Raw genomic sequence first — 18,565 nt, forward strand, 5'->3', positions numbered from 1 at the left:
CAGCACGTAAGTGGGTTAGATATGTTTTTAAGATACATGTAGAAAATTAAGAATTAATTGATAAATTACAATTATTTGTAAATATTTTTCTGAATATCAATTGGTAAAGCAATGCACTGAAAACTAGACTACTAATATATAGTAATTTAGTTTCTAATTATTCCTTTTTTCATTTAATAAATGTTTCTTGGGTATCTACTACTAAGGAAACAAGAAGTAAAATAGCTGAGTCTAATGAGAGAAAGGATATGTTTAATTAGCGAAGAAAAAATATATATAGTACCTAGAAGTTACACTTGGAGATATAGATTTCAAGGGAAGCATGAACTGATGTTCTGATCCTGTACTGGGTAAAGGCTTAAGGCTTATACTTCTTTATGTGATGTTTCTTCCATCCAAATCCCTAAGCCAATTTAAATGCCTAGGGTTCCTGTTTCTCTAGATGTTCATTTTGCATATATACTTCTGAAGAAGCAAATTCCCTGACGCATCTCAATGTCTACTGGAAACAAGTTTTACTGTCCCCCTCTCATAGATGGCATGGCCTTTCGTGGCTCCTAGGCTTAGGGAAGGAGGTCAGCTCTAGCTTTCCAGAAGGTCTCAAATCCTGATAAGCTAATGTGTATAACTGGTTCATGTACTCCTAGAGTCATTCCGCTTGTTTCTACTTGCCTTTTGCATTTTTGATTTTTTAAAACTATTATTGGAAATGTCCCTTTCTTTCTTAAAATTTTAGTTAGTATTTTGGGTTATTTTTTCACCATTTCTCTATGTGTGGGATAGGAGGAGAAATTATCCCATCAACCCAATGGGATTGTTTGATTATTGGATATTAGTGTGGGTTTTATTTTATTTTATTTTACTTTTGAGGTATTATATTTTTATTTATTATTATTATTACTTCTGTAAATATAGGGTGTAGAAGTGGTTTTATGATACATGGATGAATGGTATAGTGGTGAAATCATGGATTTTAGTGCACCCATTACTCAAATAATATAGATTGTACTCAATAGGTAATTTTTGACCCCTCAGCCAACTTCTGAGTTTCCAAGTTCATTATACCACTCTGTATGACCATGTGTACCCATTGTTTAGCTCCCATTTATAAATTAGTCAATGCAATATTTGTTTTTCCATTCCTGAGATATTTCACTTAGGATTATGGCTCCCAGTTTCATCCAAGTTGCTGTGAAAACACTATTTCATCCTTTTGTATGACTGGATAGTATTCCATGATGTATATATATCACATTTTATTTATACACTTATCAGTTGGTGAGCACTTAAGTTGATTCCATATCTTTGCAATTGTGAATTGTGCCATGATAAACATATGAGTGCATGTGTCTTTTTGATATAATGACTTCTTTTCCTTTGGGTAGATACCCAGTAGTGGAATTGCTGGATTGAATGGTAGATCTACTTTTAGTTCTTTGAGGTATCTCCATACTGTTTTCCATAAACATTATACTAATTTACATTCCCACCAACACTGTACAAGCATTCCTTTTTTACCACATCTATACCAACATCTATTATTTTTTGACTTTTTAAAAATGGCCATTCTAACAGGGGTAAGGTGGTACCTCATTGTGGTTTTAATTTGTATTTCCCTGATGATTAGTGTTGTTGTGCATTTTTTCATGTTTGTTGGCCATTTGTATATCTTCTTTTGAAAATGTCTGTTCATGTCTATTGCCCATTTTTTAATGGGGTTATTTGCTTTTTTCTGGCTGATACGTTTGAGTTCCTTGGTGATTCTGGATATCAGTCCTTTGTCAGATAAATAGTTTGTGAATATTTTCCCATTCCATAGATTGTCTATTTACTCTGTTGGTTATTTCTTTTGCAGTGCAGAAACTTTTTAGTCTAATTAAGTTCCATTTATTTATTTTAATTTTTCTTGTTTTTGCTTTTGGAGTTTTAGTCATAAATTATTTGCATAGGCCAATGTTCTGAAGAGTTTTTTTTTCCTTTCTTTTTTTTTTTTATTTCAGCTTATTATGGGGGTACAAAAGTTCAGGTTATATATATTGCCCATGCCCCCCCATCCCCCCGAGTTTGAGCTTCAAGCGTGTCCATTCCTCAGACAGTGCACATTGCACTCATCATGTAGGTATACACCCATCCCCTCCCCCCAGCCCTATCCCCCCAAGTCAGAACTTCAAGCGTGTCCATTCCCCAGACAGTGTGCATTGCACTCATCATGTAGGTATACACCCATCCCCTCCCCCGACCCCTGAAGAGTTTCTCCTAAGTTTTCTTATGGAAATTTTATGGTGTCAGGTCTTATATTTAAGTCTTTAATCCATCTTGAGTTAATTTTTGTGTATTGTAAGAGACAGTGATCTAGTTTCATTCTTTTGTGTGTGGCTCTCCAATTTTCCCAGCAACATTTGTTAAATAGGGGGGTCATTTCCCCAGTGTATTTTTTGTCTGCTTTGTTAACAATCAGTTTAGTTTCATCTCTGGATTCTGTAGTCTATTCAGTTTTATCTATATGTCTGTACTGGTACCGTCATATCTTGGTTACTATCACCTTTCAGTATGATTTGAAGTTTGGTAATGTCATGCCTCCAGGTTTGTTATTTTTGCTTAGGATTGCTTTGGCTATTCAGGCTTTTTTTTTTTTTCTACTTTTTTTTTCAGCTTATTATGAGGGTACAAAACTTTAGGTTATATATATTGCCCATGCCCCACCATCCCCTTGAGTCAAAGCTTCAAGTGTGTCCAAACCCCAGACAGTGCGCATCGCACTCATCATGTAGGTATACACCCATCCCCTCCCCCCACTCCCATCCCCCCAAGTCAGAACATTCAAGCGTGTCCATTCCCCAGACAGTGCGCATCACACTCATCATGTAGCTATACACCCATCCCCTCCCCCCACCCCCCAATTTGCTGGTGAGTACATTTGGTGCTTATTTTTCCATTCTTGGGATACTTCACGTAGTAGAATGGGTTCCAGCTCTATCCAGGAAAGTGCAAGAGGTGCTATATCACCATTGTTTCTTATAGCTGAGTAGTACGCCATGGTATACATATACCACATTTTATTAACCTACTCATGTATTGATGGGCACTTGGGTTGTTTCCACATCTTTGCAATTGTGAATTCTGCTGCCATAAACATTCGAGTGCAGATGTCTTTTTTATAGAATGTCTTTTGTTCTTTTGGGTAGATGCCCAGTAATGGGATTGCTGGATCTAATGGTAGGTCTACTTGCATCTCTTTGAGGTATCTCCATATTGCTTTCCACAAAGGTTGCACTAGTTTGCTCTCTCACCAGCAGTGTATGAGTGTTCCTATCTCTCTGCATCCACGCCTACATTTGTTGTTTTGGGACTTTTTGATAAAGGCCATTCTCACTGGGGATAAGTGATCTCTTTTTGAGGTTTTGATTTGCATTTCCCTGATGATTAGAGATCTTGAGCATTTTTTCATATGTTTCTTGGCCATTATTCTGTCTTCTTTTGAAAAGTTTCTGTTCATGTCCTTTGCCCACTTTTTGATAGGGTTGTTTGATTTTTTCTTGCTGATTTTGCAGTTATTGTAAATGGTATTGAGTTGAGTTGATTATCAGTTATCTTATTAATATATAGAAATGCTACTGATTTGTGTGCATTAATTTTATAACCTGAGACTTTACCATATTTATTTATCAATTCTTGGAGTCTTTTGGAGGAATCTTTCAGGTTTTCTGGGTATAAGATCAGATCATCAGCAAACAGGGATAATTTGACCTTCTCTTTTCCAATTTGGATGCTCTTTATTTCTTCCTCTTACCTTACTGCTTTGGCTAGGACTTTTAGTACTATGTTTAGTAGAAGTGGAGAAAGTAGAGATCCTTGTCTTGTTACACTACTTAGGGGGAATGCTTTCAACTTTATGCCATTTGGTATGATGCTGGTGGTGGATTTGTCATATATGACTTTGGTTATTTTGAGGTATGTTCCTTCTATGCCTAGTATGTAAGGGTTTTTATCATGAAGGGGTGCTGGGTTTTATCAAATGCTTTTTTTGCATATTGAGATGATAATGTTTTTTGTTTTTAATTCTTTTTATGCCATTCTTGCATGCCTGGATGATTCCCACTTGATTGTGGTGAATTATTTTTGTTATGTGCTGTCGGATTTGTTTTGCTTGTAATTTGTTGAGAATGTTTGCATCTATGTTTATGAGGGATATTGGTCTGTAGTTTTCTTTTTTGTGTGTGTGTCTAGTGTGAGTTTTAAATCACAATCTGTAGTAATTTATTTATCAATGGAGAAAACACTAGATTGGAACATGAAGGCCAGAATCAGGCATTTAAAATCAAGTATATATTTTGTGCTGGAAAATGAAAGGGAGAAAAATAAATCTCTGTTTTCTAGTTTCTCTCCCTAGTTGGGGATTTGAAATTTAGACTCTTTATGGCCAAGGTATATGAGTAAGTAAGACTTTCAGTTGTTTTCATATACTAATTTAGTAATATTTTGAAATTATTCATTAATGTTGATTATTGGTATCAAAGAATTAATGCAGGTTATAAAATGATATGACATTCATTCATTCATTTGGAGACACTTTTTTTAGTATTAAGTTGGAAGCCTTATTTTTTTACTCTCATTTAGAACCAGATCAGAAGGTGGCAGCCAAGCAGATACTAGCAGGTAAGTAAATTAGCAAATATTTCTTATAATAAGTGTGTGTTAAAAATCAAAATGAAAAAATTGATAATTGACAATTCATTGCTATGATTGAGAAGTCACAACTGGTAAAGTACAGCACCTCAAAACAATCTGTTAGTATTTGCCAATCTAGTAACTAGTGAGTATGTCTAAATAAATCAATCTCTTCTTTCCTTCAGTTCATTTAATGTATGTTGGGAGTTTATTTTTGGGAAACAAAGTAAGACATGATTGGTAAAATGTTAAGGAGCTAACTCATAAATAGGATCTTTTTGTATTCTTTATCTTGGGGTACAAAAAGGGGAAGTTTACTTCTTTGATTGGAAAAAAGTTCACTCATTATCTCTTCAATTACTGACTCTTCCAATTCTTTCTCTTTTCTCTATTGGAAATGTCTATATTTAGGAGGGTCTTCACATTTTAGCCTCAATGTTTCTTAACTGGGCTGTTCATATACTATGGTTTTTCACCTCTCTGACATTATTTGATTTCCTCCTATCAGTTTCCAAATTATCCATCCACTTAACAGCTATCATTTTCTTGCCTTATTCTTGCCTTGATCTCTGTGGAGATCCTAGACATTTCTATTATAAAGGTTTTTATATTATCTGTTGATCTTGATGTGTGAATTTTTTAAAATTTTACTATACTGTGGCTGTAGCCATTAACATACAGTAGTTTATAATTTTAGATTTGCGAGCTCATCCTCAGAGGCAATGGTTGTTCTCATGGGAATGCTGCCTGCCCTGAGTTGTAGAGGCGTATGCTGGGAGGAGGAGGGTGTTTCAGGTTTGTCTCTCCTGGAGTATTAATGTTGTAATATTTTCTATACTTGCTGGTTCAGACTTGTGGGCAGTGGACTTGGGCAGTTGAGGTCCTGCTGTACGACACGGTACAGGCCTGGGGCTCCTGCATCTCTAGGTGATCCTTTCTGTTCCACATGGCTGAGACAATTTGCCTGTTGCATTCTCAAGTCCAGTGATTATACCTTTTATTATCTCCACTCACAATGACCAGACTTGGAGAAGCAGCTTCATTCCAGCTTTCCAACACATAAAGATCCATGCCCTCAACTCCTTCCAAGTCAGGCTTATGAGAATTGCATCTTTTAGGGCATAAGTAATTCTGCTTTAGCTCCTACTTTCCCTCTAAGCTTTTAATGTACTCATTTTTTTACTGATAGAAGAAAAAGCCTTTTCTGGCTGTTACTCTCAGTTATGTATTCCATTTTTGTGTTATTCAGCATTTTTGTCTTTGTGGAATAGAAAGGGAAGCTTTAATTTACAAAATGTGGTAATTTGTATGTCAACAAATAAAAAGCTAACTTGGAGGCTGAATGACAGATTTAGAAATTTAGGGTCAAATTTATATTCAGTGCTTAAAAATGATGAGAAAAAATTCTCTGCTGTCTTGATTTCCCTTTGGAGAATTTAAATTTTGTACCATACATTGCACTTGGTGTTTGGGTAAATAAGAATGCTACTTATTTGCATGCCCTAAGTGTTTAAAGAGTTAGTTTTGGTATAAAATTATCTGCTTTTAATTCTCAAAGTAGGCAAATTTCTTGATATTAGCTTTCAGACATTATTTTTATTTATTTTAGATCCAAGTCCAAAGATAGTGCCCAAGGAAATACCAGCAGGTAAACAATTTACAAAGTATTACCTATAAATAAATATGTTGAAAACTAAGAATGAAAAAGTTGATAATTCACAGCTAATTGCTCAGTAGTGTTTGAGCAGCCACAGTTGATAAAGTCTGCACCAAAACTAGTATATTAATATTCCCTATTCCAAGAATAAGTGTTAAACTCAATCTTTTTTTCTTCAGTTGACTAAATTTTTGATTGCCTACTCTTGTGATACATAGGAAAAAAACTAGTGACATTTAATAAGAAACAAGATACTTAAAATCAGTTTGTAAAAATAACTCATAAGCTGAACATTTTTGTATCCTTTATGCTGGGATACACAAAGAGAAATATTACTTCTTTCTTTGGATTGCATTTACGCCCCCAAACTCAATATGAACAACTAAGTGTATTCAGGAGGAGTTTATTTAAGAGGCAGTATCATAAACACACTAAAATTCTACAGTTCTGATAGGCCTTCAACATCCCACAATGTGTCAACAAGAGTTCTCTGAATTCTTTTTAAGTTTTTAGCTTCCCATGATTCACAGTTGTGGCTTTGTGACTCTTATGAAACTATTAAATATGTACTAGTCTGTTCATCTTTCTTTCTTCCTTGTAGAGTTTTTGTTTTCTTCTGTTGTCTAGTATTTTTCCTTAAAGTGACCTCTTTTACTTACATTCAACCCACTGCTATTGCAGAATATCCTGTATACCCACAATTTAAGTTTTGTAGGCTACACTACAACATTGTATAGTTTTTGTCTTCCCTGATGAAATCACTCCCTTCATTAGGAAAGCTATAATATTTCCGTATCTAGTATTCTCTTTGTTGTTCTTGGATGTCTCCTAACATAATCACCCTTTTAGAGACATTAGTTACTTTCTCCAAGGTAAGTATGAGAAAAAAAAGCTGATTTTCTTTGTTGTCTCCACTCTGTCACTGTCACCAAGGGAGTTGTGATAGAGCGCTCAAACACTGCAATTCTCCTAAACTTTTGCTCACCTAGAAGCATTACCCTCCCTTTATACTCTGAAATCACTTGAGGGTAATGAACATGTTTATTTTTACTGACCTATTTATTTATAGTCAGCACCTTGCAGAGTAAATGCTCAATAAATACTCATTTAATGAATGAGTGATTACTCTTGAACTTCACACATGCAATAGATAATTAGTATTGTAACTTCTCCAATTGTCCCCTCACATTGTCTCTCCTCAAAGAATATGCCACTCACATAAGCATCCTCTTCTAGAAGTGGTATTCAACTAGATTGAGGGAGAGACAAGGGCATAATCCAGAGGACCATTTGAAGACTATAATTTGCAGTGTTAACCCCTAAGTCTAGCCCTGTGTTTGGCATACACCAGAAAGGCATTCTTTGATTATTCTTTCATTTAAATTTAATAGGCTAAGCAGACATACTTGAGGTGCCTTACTGTTATAACACTTAGTGTATTTTCTTTTATGTCTGTTCTTTTTACGTTATTATTGTTGTTGTTATTTTTCTGTTGGAAAGCCAATGGAGGATGTTGGTAGAGCCAACTCCTTGGGTAATCAGAACAAGAGTTTTTTTTTTTAAAGCCAGAAATCTTATGGGTATATATGACAGTAGACTCCCTAGTCTATATATACAAATCCCTTTATTGGCTTTGAGGAGAATGAACTATATTTAAATAGGAATTTTTCATGGCCAGAGCAGTAGGAAAAATCAACTGTAAGTTTTGAAGGTATAAAATAGAAGAGGTAGGGAAAGGATGGGAGGGGTAAAATGATGCTACTGTTCTCACTGAATTCTCTCACTAATCTTACTAACTATAGTATCTTATCTGTGAATTAATCTTGATTACTTTATCTTCAATTCATTCTTTTCTCTCCCATTCTTTTAGTTGGGGTATAAAGAATCTATGGCTATAAAGAACACAAAAGAGGCCCAAGAATTTTGATTTTGAATTGGTAATAGTATAAAAATAGAAATTTGGCAAATATTTCTTTTTTTAACACAACTTTGAAAGGGAAGTGGCAAAAATTGCTGTAAAAATAAATATGACATAACTTTGAAAGATTGAATTGTATCAACCTTAAAATGTTATTTCTTTATATATTTAGATCTGAATCACAGGGAAGCACCCAATCACTTAGCAGTAGGTAAGTGTATTAGGAGGTGTTTCTTAAAATAAATATATGTTTGAATTTAAATGAAATTGATAATCCACAGTTAATTCCTAAGTATTGATTGGGTAAATGAATTGGTAAAGTACTACACCAATAAATAACCTACCAGTCTTTACTAACCTTGTTATTAATGAATATTTAAATTACTTAGTCTGTTTTTTCTTCAGTTTAGTAAAGTTCCCTTAAATTTGTTGAGAACTTACTCTTGTTTGATAGAATGGAATGAAAGAGTTGCACCCAATAAGATATAAGATCTGTAAACTAGTTGTAAAACAAATTCATAATCAGGGCCATTAGGCACTGTAGGCATAATGCCTCAGAGCTACGAGTTTTTAAGAGCCCAGAAAAACTGTTTATAGCATGAAAAACCAAAAATAATTGGCTACAATGTATGGAAAAAGGTAAAATTAATTTGGGTTTCAGTTTCTAAGAAAAAGTAAAAATATTAATTGTTATATTCATAAACATTTCATTAAATCTGAAAAAATGTTAAATTTTCTCATTTGCAAGTACTTCTGATTAAATATTTTGGTTCCTCAGAAATCACAGAGAATCATGACGTATATGTAAGTTACTCATGGCCAAATAATTTCTTAAGTAAACTTTACCATTCTTTCAATAATTCTTTTTTCTGCCAAGTGAATTTTTCACGTGGCAGTACCCCAACTATTTGTATGCATTGCAGTGGAAGAGAAGTTGCTATCAGTACCTTGAGCGTGTGTGCTTTTGTTTTCTTCCACAGTGACTAGTAATTCCCTCGGAAGGCAATGGACACTGAGAAATGAAAATTCTGCTTTTCCTCCTGTGGTCACAGCTGAAGGAAACAATAAACCAAGTGAAGACCAGTTTATGTGCCTGCGTGTCTGTTTTTCTCTCTCCCTTCTCTCCCTCAGAATGCAGCCCCTGGGGCTGCAGTTCTGCCACTTCAAGGCCCTTAACAGAAAACATCCAAACTCAGGAATCTCCATCCCCACTTGACTCCCTGAGCTTTTCCCACTCTTGCTCTCGCCCCTTCCCCCATGACACCCCCTTTTGGTTGACTGCCTGGGGCCCCAGATGCATCATGTCCTTACCCAGCCTTATTCAGGACCAGCTGTGGACAGTGGGCCATGTTCCTCCTCCTAGTCCTGCTCAACGGGCTTGGCTGGCTGCAGGTAGTTTAGCAAATCCAGATGTTTGCTCTCCTCATCTTCCTCCTGACCGCAGCCTGAGCTTCTGAGGGGACACTGTTTGTTTCAGAGATTATACCTTCCCATCTGAGCCTCTCCCTCCATCCCTCACTTTTCCCTTGGCCCTTGGCTGGGTGGCCCACAGGGTCAAGCCCAGAAGACAGAGAGGCAGCTTCTGAAGGACTCAGAGAGCTTGAGTTCAGGTCTTAGGAACAAACATTAGCTCTTTTTCAGAGTTTGGTATGAGGATTTATAAAATGAATTAGAAAAATATTCTCTCATTTTCCTTTAAGAGTTTGTGTAAAATTGTTTAGATCTTCAATTAACTGCTTGGCAAAATTCACCAATGAAGCACTGTGGGACTAGAGATTTCTGGGGGAAAGATTTTAATTACAGATTTAATTGCTTGAACAGAGGAATATTGAAACTTTCCATATATTCTTGTGATGGTTTTGTTCAAATATTATATTTTTCTAAAAGTTTATCAATTTCATATAATGGTCAGGCTTGTAGCATAAAGTTGTTCATAATATCTTTTTCTTCATCTCTATAGGCACTATAGTTATGTCTCCTCTTTCATTGCTGATAATAGTAATACTTATTTTTTCTCTGATTAGTCTTGTGAAGAGTTTCTCTATTTAATTATTTTACTAAGCTCCCTGGGGCACCTCTTGGCTCTGTTGTTTTTCTCTATGGGATTACTGTTCTCTATTCCATTGGTCGCACTTTTTATTAACTTGCTCTTTTCCTAGCTTCTTGAGATGAAAATTTAGATCATGATTTTAAATCTTCTTTTCTAAAGCATCTTAAAGGACTCTAATCAGCTCAGTCAGGAATGAAAATGGAGAAATTACAACTGATACAATGGAAATACAAAATATCATCTCTGTATACTATAAAAATCTCTATGACATATACTTGAAAACATGGAGGAAATGGACAAATTCTTAAAAACACACATTCTCCCTAGACTCAATCAGGAAGAAGAATTCCTGAACATACCAATATCAAGTACTGAAATTGAGGCAGAAATAAAAAAACCTTCCTAAAAAAAAAGTCCTGGACCAGATGGTTTCACACCCAAATTTTACCAGAGCTACAAAGAACTGGTGCCTATCCTGCAAAAATTATTCCTCAACATAGAATAGGAAGGTATCCTTCCCCAACACATTTTATGAAGCCAACATCACCCTGATACCAAAGCCAGGAAAGGACTCAACAGAAAAAGAAAGCTACAGAACAATATCCCTTATGAATATAGAGGCTAAAATTCTCAATAAAATCCTAGCAAATTGAATTCAGCTGCTCATCAAAAAAATTATCCATCATGACCAAGCGGGCTTCATCCCAGAGGTGGAGGGATGGTTCAACATATGCAAATATGTAAATGTAATTCACCACCTAAACAGAAATAAAAATAAAGACCATATGATCCTCTCAATAGATGCAGAAAAAGTATTCGACAAAATTCAGTGCCCTTTTATGATAAGAACTCTTAACAAAATAGGCATAGAAGGGAATTACCTCAAAATGATACAAGCCATATATGACAAACCCACAGCCAACATCATACTGAATGAGGAAATATTGAAAGCATTCCCACTTAGGACTGGAACCAGACAAAGGTATCCACTATCACCACTTCTATTCAACATAATGCCAGAAGTCCTAGCCAGAGCAATCAGACAAAAGAAAGAAATCAAGAGTATACAAATGGGGGAAGAAGAGGTCAAACTATCGTTCTTTGCTGGCGATATGATCTCATATTTAGAAAACCCCAAAGATTTTGCCAAGAGACTACTGGAAATGATAAGTAAGTTCAGGAAAGTCTCAGGTTACAAAGCCAATGTACACAAATCAGTGGCATTCATATGTGCCAACAACAGTCAAACTGAGTACCAAATTAAAGACTCAATACTTTTCATAATAGCAACAAAGAAAATGAAATACCTAGGCCTATATTTAACTAAAGATGTGAAAGACCTCTACAGGGAGAACTATGAAACACTGAGGAAGGAAATAGCAGAGGATGTAAATAGATGGAAAACCATACCATGCTCATGGATGGGCAGAATCAACATTGTCAAAATGTCTATACTATCCAAAGTGATCCACAGATTCAATGCAATCCCTATTAAAATACCAACATCATTTTTCACAGATATAGAAAAAATAATTTTACCCTTCCTGTGGAACCAGAGAAGATCCTATATAGCAAAAGCAATCTTAGGTAAAAAGAACAAATTGGGAGGCATCAATTTACCAGATTTAAAACTATATTACAAGGCTACAGTAACTAAAACAGCATGGTACTGGCATAAGAACAGGGACATAGACCAATGGAACAGAACTGAGAACCCAGATATAAAACTATCCTCATATAGCCATCTAATCTTTGACAAAGCAGAAAAAACATACACTTGGGAAAAGAATCCTTATTCAATAAATGGTGCTGGGAAAACTGGACAGCCACATGTAGAAGACTGAAACAGGATCCACATCTTTCACCTCTCACAAAAATTAACTCACAGTGGATAACAGACTTAAACCTAAGGCATGAAACTATAAGAATTCTAGAAGAAAACATTGGAAATACTCTTCTAGACATTGGCCTAGGCAAAGAATTTATGAAGAAGACCCCAAAGGCAATCTCAGCAACAACAAAAATAAATAAATGGGACCTGATCAAATTAAAAAGCTTCTGCCTAGCCAAAGAAACTGTCACGAGAGTGAACAGACAACCTACAGAATGGGAGAAAATATTTGCATGTTACACATCTGATAAAAGGCTGATAACTAGAATCTATTTAGAACTCAGGAAAATCAACAAGAAAAAATCAACCAACCCTATCAAAAAATAGGCAAAGGACATGAACAGAATCTTTTCAAAAGTAGATAGACCTATGGCCAACAAACATATGAAAAAATGGTCAATATCTCTAATCATCAGGGAAATGCAAATCAAAACCTCAATGAGATATCATTTATGTTAAGTGAGAATGGCCTTTATCAAAATGTCCCAAAACAACAAAGGTTGGGTATGGACATGGAGAGATAGGAACACTCATACACTGTTGGTTGGACTGCAAACTACTACAACCTCTGTGGAAAGCAATATGGGGATACCTCAAAGAGATACAAGTAGATGTACCATTTGATCCAGCAATCCCATTACTCGGCATCTACCCAAAAGAACAAAAGACATTCTATAAAAAAGACATCTGCACTCGAATGTTTATAGCAGCACAATTCACAATTGCAAAGATATGGAAACAACTCAAGTGCCCATCAGTACATGAGTAGATTAACAAAATGTGGTATATGTATACCATGGAATACTACTCAGCAATATAAAAAAATGAACTACCTACTCTATTATCCTTGATGGAGCTGGAGCCCATTCTTCTAAGTGGAATATTGCAAGAATGGAAAAACAAACACCACCTGTACTCACCATTAAATTGGTACTAATTTATCAACACTAATGTGCCCATATAGGAAGTAATATTCATCAGATGTTGGGTAGGTGGGAAGGGTAAGGAGGGGATGGGTAAATGCACACTTATTCAATGGGGTTCATGCTCTCTGGGGGATGGGCTTGGTTATTGGGCATTGCAAAGGCAATTTATGTAGCATTTGTACCCCTGTAATACTGTGAGATTAAAATAAAATAAAATAAAAGTGTAACTGAATGTAAGGGGCCATCTACACTACACTTTTAATTAACAAATATAAAAATTAAAGATTTATTATATTAAAAAATATGCATTGTTTTACTTTTTAAAATCTAAAAAGTTGTCAATTTTTATATACATTTGGTTCCAAGGATTTTAGCTAAGGGATCGTGTTCCTATAGTGATATTTGTAAAATGTAAACACAGTCACCTTGCTCAGCACTTCAGATGCACAGTTTCTTTTTTTATAGTTAACAATAATTTATTATATATTTCAATATAGGTAGAAGAAAAGATTTGGAATGTTCGAGACACAAAGAGATAATAAATGTTTGCGATGATACATATCCCAATTACCCTGATTTGATCATTACACATTATATACATATATCAAAATATCACATCTGCGCCAGAAACACATACAATTATTATGTATCAATAAAAATTTTTTTCAAGAAACCATGTAAATTCTTGTACTTGTTTCCTTTTGTTTTAAATCATGGTGCTTTCCCATATTAGTGACTTCATACTGAGTGTTGTTTTGATGTTAACATTAGTGGAACAATCTAATTTACATATGAATGAATCTTTGGGAAAAATAACCCTCATTCATTAATGTTTTTTTAGTTGGCTTAATTTTGATTTTCAAACATTGTATCCTATTGCCAAAGCCAGGAAAGGACTAAACAGGTAAAGAAAACTGCACAGTTTCTTGACTCTGTAGAGTTATATATTTTGCAAAATTTAGAAATTTCCAGGCATTGTTTTTTCAGTGCCACCCTCTTTCTCACCTCCTCTTTTTTTGATTTCAATGACACAGGTGTTAATAACTTTTTTTATAGTCCCATAAGCCTCTGGGGGCTCTTATTATTTTTATTTTTTTCGGTCTATTTTATCTGTGTTGTTCAGAATGGGTAATTTATACTCGTCTATGTTCAGTTCATCAATTTTTTCCTATGTTTTCTCCATTCTGCTGTTGAGATCATTCATTCAGTTTTTAAATTTGGTATTAAGTTCTAAAATTTTCATTTGGTTCTTCTATATATCTTCTATTTGTTTGCTCAGACATTCTGTTTCTTCATTGGTTTTGAGTGTGTTCTCAATTGACCACTGAAGCATTTTTATGATAATTTCTTTAAAATAGTTGTCAAATAATTCCAATATCTGTGTCATCTTTGTGTTATGTCTGTTGTCTTTTATCAGGCAGGTGAGATTTTCCTCCTTTTTGTTTGATATTTTGGTTATTATGAGACTTTGGGTCTTATTTAAAGTTTTTGTTTTAGTGGGCCTCCTTTGACTCTGCACTGGTAGGGGAAGGGGTGTGCCAACTTACTAGTGGCAGGTGAGAGTGAAAGTCCAGATTTCCTCTTCAGCTTCCCGGATGCCTTGTTTGGAGGGTGTCTGGTTACTGCTATGCAGAGGTAGAATTTCAGAACTCCCGCGATGCCTCAGCTGATACCTCACTGCCTGGCAGGGAAAGAGGGACACCTTAGTACTGTTCCTCATGTGGCCTGTAAAATCACCATGGTGGGGTGAAGCCTCATTATAGTTAGATGGTGGTGAACACTCCACCTTCCAACTAAGCCTCCACTGGCTTTGTGTGGGTATGAAAGTCCCAACTCCCCTTGGTGCTCTCTGATGCCACCCTGTTGAGTTGGGAAGAGAGGTGCCTCCTTATAGCCAGGCAGGGGTGGAAGACGAGGCTTCCTACTTTGTCTTTGCTGATGGGATGGGGTAGGGTTATTCTTTTTCCAGTGGTGTTGGCTGTAGTAGAGAAGTTGTATTTAGTTTTCTTTCTTGATAGATTGACTCTTTCTTGGTCCTTTCTCTAGAGAAAGGAGGCTTTTCTTTGGGATTATTTTGTCTGCTCCTCTTGGAGTTTCTGAGTTGTTTAGCTTCTCCAACACACAGTCTGGAATACATGAGTCAAAAAGAAAACTCAAGGAACACACTGCCATGTTGTTCTTTCAGTCCTGAGACCCCTAGCCAGTCCACCTTTTCTCTTTACCTTTCAAAGTGTTCTTTATTTTTGGATATAATGCCTGTGGCTTTTATCTATATTTATTGGTAAGAATACAGCAAAGGGCAGCTACTCCATTTAGGCCCCAAACTGAAGATATCACTCATTTTAAAAAAATGTTTGAGATATAATTTAAAATTATTTGGTACCAATAAAATGTATTAAGTTTATAAATGTATAATTTTTTAATGGGATTTACAAAAACATATAACCTACTGTGGCAGACTGCCTCTAAAATGGCTTCATATTTCTAGTTACAGAAAAAGTCAAGGAAATACATTCTATTTTATTCATTCTCCTAGTCATAACAAAAACCCTGGGGAAAATATATTTCAACTATCAAAAGACTCTGAAAGGTGAAGAAAGGAAAGCAGATTGATTAGAGACTATGGGACTTAAGGACTGAGCCAAAAATAAGTTCTCTGTTGCTTTTTGCCTGCTTCCTATATATCTTGGTTTGAGCAATTAAAAAACTGACAACTTGGAAATACCAATGGGCACAGACTAAAAATAGCTCCAACAAAAGCTTACTCTTCCTAACCAAAGGACAAGGAAAATAAGCAGCCCAGCAGGTCATAAATGTTTTAACCATGACTGTCTTTTTAGAGACAAGCTCCACATGACAAAAGCAGCACCTCTCCACCATACCAAGTATTGTGGCACTAGACCCAGTGGGTGAGATCTTATTTCAACACTCATGACAGTAACAAGGAAATGCCCCTCCTCTTACAGAGCCTGTGCGTGAAACTCTGATTTCTACCTCCACGCTTCTGCAGTAACAAGGTGAGCCCTTTGGTAAGTCAGTGGGTGGATCACCACCCTACAAAGGCTCTAATAATGAGCTGAACCTCTTAGCTTTTACAGTTAATACTGCAAAGATGGTGGAGTGGAGACCTCCCATTTAGGTAGCACACGAATGAAGCAGTTATGGCTAACAGTCTTTATAAACTAAATTGACTTTTGACCACAGCCAACAAAAGTAAGCCAGGACATGTGATCCAAATATACACATGTTGACTACCTGCTAAAACAAAAGGCAAAAATAGAAACCAGAGTCTTAAAACACAGATTCAAGATGTCTAAAACATGGTCCAAAATTATGTGTCATAGCAAGATCCAGGAAAATCTCAACTTGAATGAGAAAAAGATAATCAACATTAAATCTGAAATGACAATAGTTATTGAAATTTTCAGAAAAGGATATTTAGGAACTATTATAAAAATGCTCCAGCAAGCAATTAAAAACACTCTTGAAACACATAAATACAAGAATAGAGGGCAATATGGCTGATTAGAGACTGGTTGCCAGATTGTCTCAGAAAGAAGGAAAAGTTTTAGATTAAAAAAAACAAAACAACATAGCTCAGATGTAATTCTGAAGGGAAAGTGCCAGAACCTACCAGAGATTCCATGGGAAGAAGTTGCAGAGCAGAACAAGAAGGAGCAAGATATTGGCAGAGATCAACCCCTGAGAAACTTGGAGTGCAGTGGCAAGAGTAGGTGGGCCTTTTGTTTCTCCTTCCCTCACACCTCTGGTAGTCAGCAGGCTCCCAAGCTGCTTGAGAGCTTTTCTACCCTCACAAGGCTCAAAGCTGCTGCTACTAGTGAACTGGGAGTTTCCTGCAAACAAAGCCCCAAGCTGGCAGCCTTCTCAGGGTTGCTCCCCATCACCACACACCCGAGCTGAAAATGGCAGGTGCCATACTGCTTCTCCTCCAATTGTGTGTCTTTGTCCCCACCCAGGGAGCTTCAGCCCTTCATTTTTCATGTCACTGGTCCCCACAAAAACATTTCCCAACTCCTGCCCAAATTGCAGTGGCTACAGGGGACTGTCAGGGGGTGGGGTGGGGGGGGTGGGGAAGGGTGATGGAAGGGGAACTGTGTGATTCCAGAGCTTGGACATTCCAGGTGGGCTGACTTCTGGGGAGAGGGACAAAGGAGACCATAATGCCAGCTCTCCTCCATTCAGACTCTTTTCCTGCACCTCCTCTCCCACTCCCATTCCAACTCCCATTGCTACTGAGTAGCACGAATAACCCAAGGGACAACTGAGCCAGAACTCTCAGGAGTGGCTGCTTCCCCTCTGCTGGCATGTCCACTACACCCAGGCTCCCACAGAGAGTGGGGCTCATAACTCTCAAAGACCTGCAGCAGACCAAGGGGTGCTCAGACTGTAAGCTCCCTGTCTGCTGGCCTTCCCTGATGCTGCTTGCTTGGCTTACCTGCCCAGGAGAGCACGGCATACTCCAAAGTGAAGGGACATTAAGTCTGCTTGAGTGTGCCATAGGCATCTCAGTACCACCATGCTTCTCCCTGGCATGTGTGAGAGAGTCTGTAGGCTTTGTGTTCACATCAACAACATGGTTCAGTGTCAATGTATACTAGAAATTTGGTGAACATTGACGTGGAAAATTAGTTTTTCAATTCTGTCTGAAATGTCAGAAACTTGAACATACAGGAACTTGCACAGTTCAACGCCGGTTACAGTTCTCCAACCATTAGAATGCCAGACAAGGTCACTAAACTATTAGATAAAGACAAGTAATAGAACTCTATAAGGAGAAGCTTGATGGAACTCTAGAGTCCAGATAAATTTCATGAGTATTGTCTTCAATTTTGCTCACTTGACTGAGGCTCCTTCACCCTTCTCTTCGAGCCTATGCCAAGAGGCTGTTTTATGTGCTTTCCCTCTTAGCCATTTGGAAGTGAGGGTGGTGGAGCCATCCCTTAATCGTGTAGCAGTTCTAAGGACATAGAAGAGTGCCTCCTAAGAGGTGAAGTTTCAGGGTATAAGCTATTTCTTGTGTGGAGAGATGAAACTTGCTCATCATTTCAATGGCACTCTCATTTCCCCATATAACTTTTCAGGCTAGACATGATCCAATTCAGGTTAGGCATCTTGGTTTGCAGAAGGACTTGGTGAACTTTGTAAGCCATTCTGTTTTGACAGAAGTAGAATAAACACCTAGCAACAGAAGGTTAAAGTGAGTATACACTATGGCAGAATCAGGGAGGCTGTACCTTCATACTCTCTCAAAGACCTGCTAAAACATCATACCACCTCATCCTCAAAGAATGACACCTGAAGAATCATGTCTAAATCACTTTGATAAGGGCCCAAAGGACTTGGAGACATTACTGTAGGCAGAATTCTAAAGATATCTTTCCAAGATTCCTATTCTGTAGTTATTCAATGAAAAACCAAAGTAGGTATTTCTGTG

At 36.7% G+C, this 18,565-nt stretch overlaps 1 protein-coding gene across 1 annotated transcript in view; it reads left to right on the plus strand.

Annotated features, from left to right (window-relative positions):
* LOC138393670 (disintegrin and metalloproteinase domain-containing protein 32-like) overlaps positions 1-9,700 on the plus strand; it is a 109,482-nt gene extending 99,782 nt beyond the window's left edge. The window contains exons 20-22 of the mRNA XM_069485048.1: positions 4,618-4,656; positions 6,278-6,316; positions 9,375-9,700. Of these exons, the coding sequence (XP_069341149.1) occupies positions 4,618-4,656; positions 6,278-6,316; positions 9,375-9,700 (404 nt within the window). The remainder of the gene's footprint in view (positions 1-4,617; positions 4,657-6,277; positions 6,317-9,374) is intronic.
* Positions 9,701-18,565: the final 8,865 nt, after the last annotated feature.

This window comes from Eulemur rufifrons, chromosome 12, assembly GCF_041146395.1.
Source record: "Eulemur rufifrons isolate Redbay chromosome 12, OSU_ERuf_1, whole genome shotgun sequence".
Classification (NCBI taxonomy): Eukaryota; Metazoa; Chordata; class Mammalia; order Primates; family Lemuridae; genus Eulemur; species Eulemur rufifrons.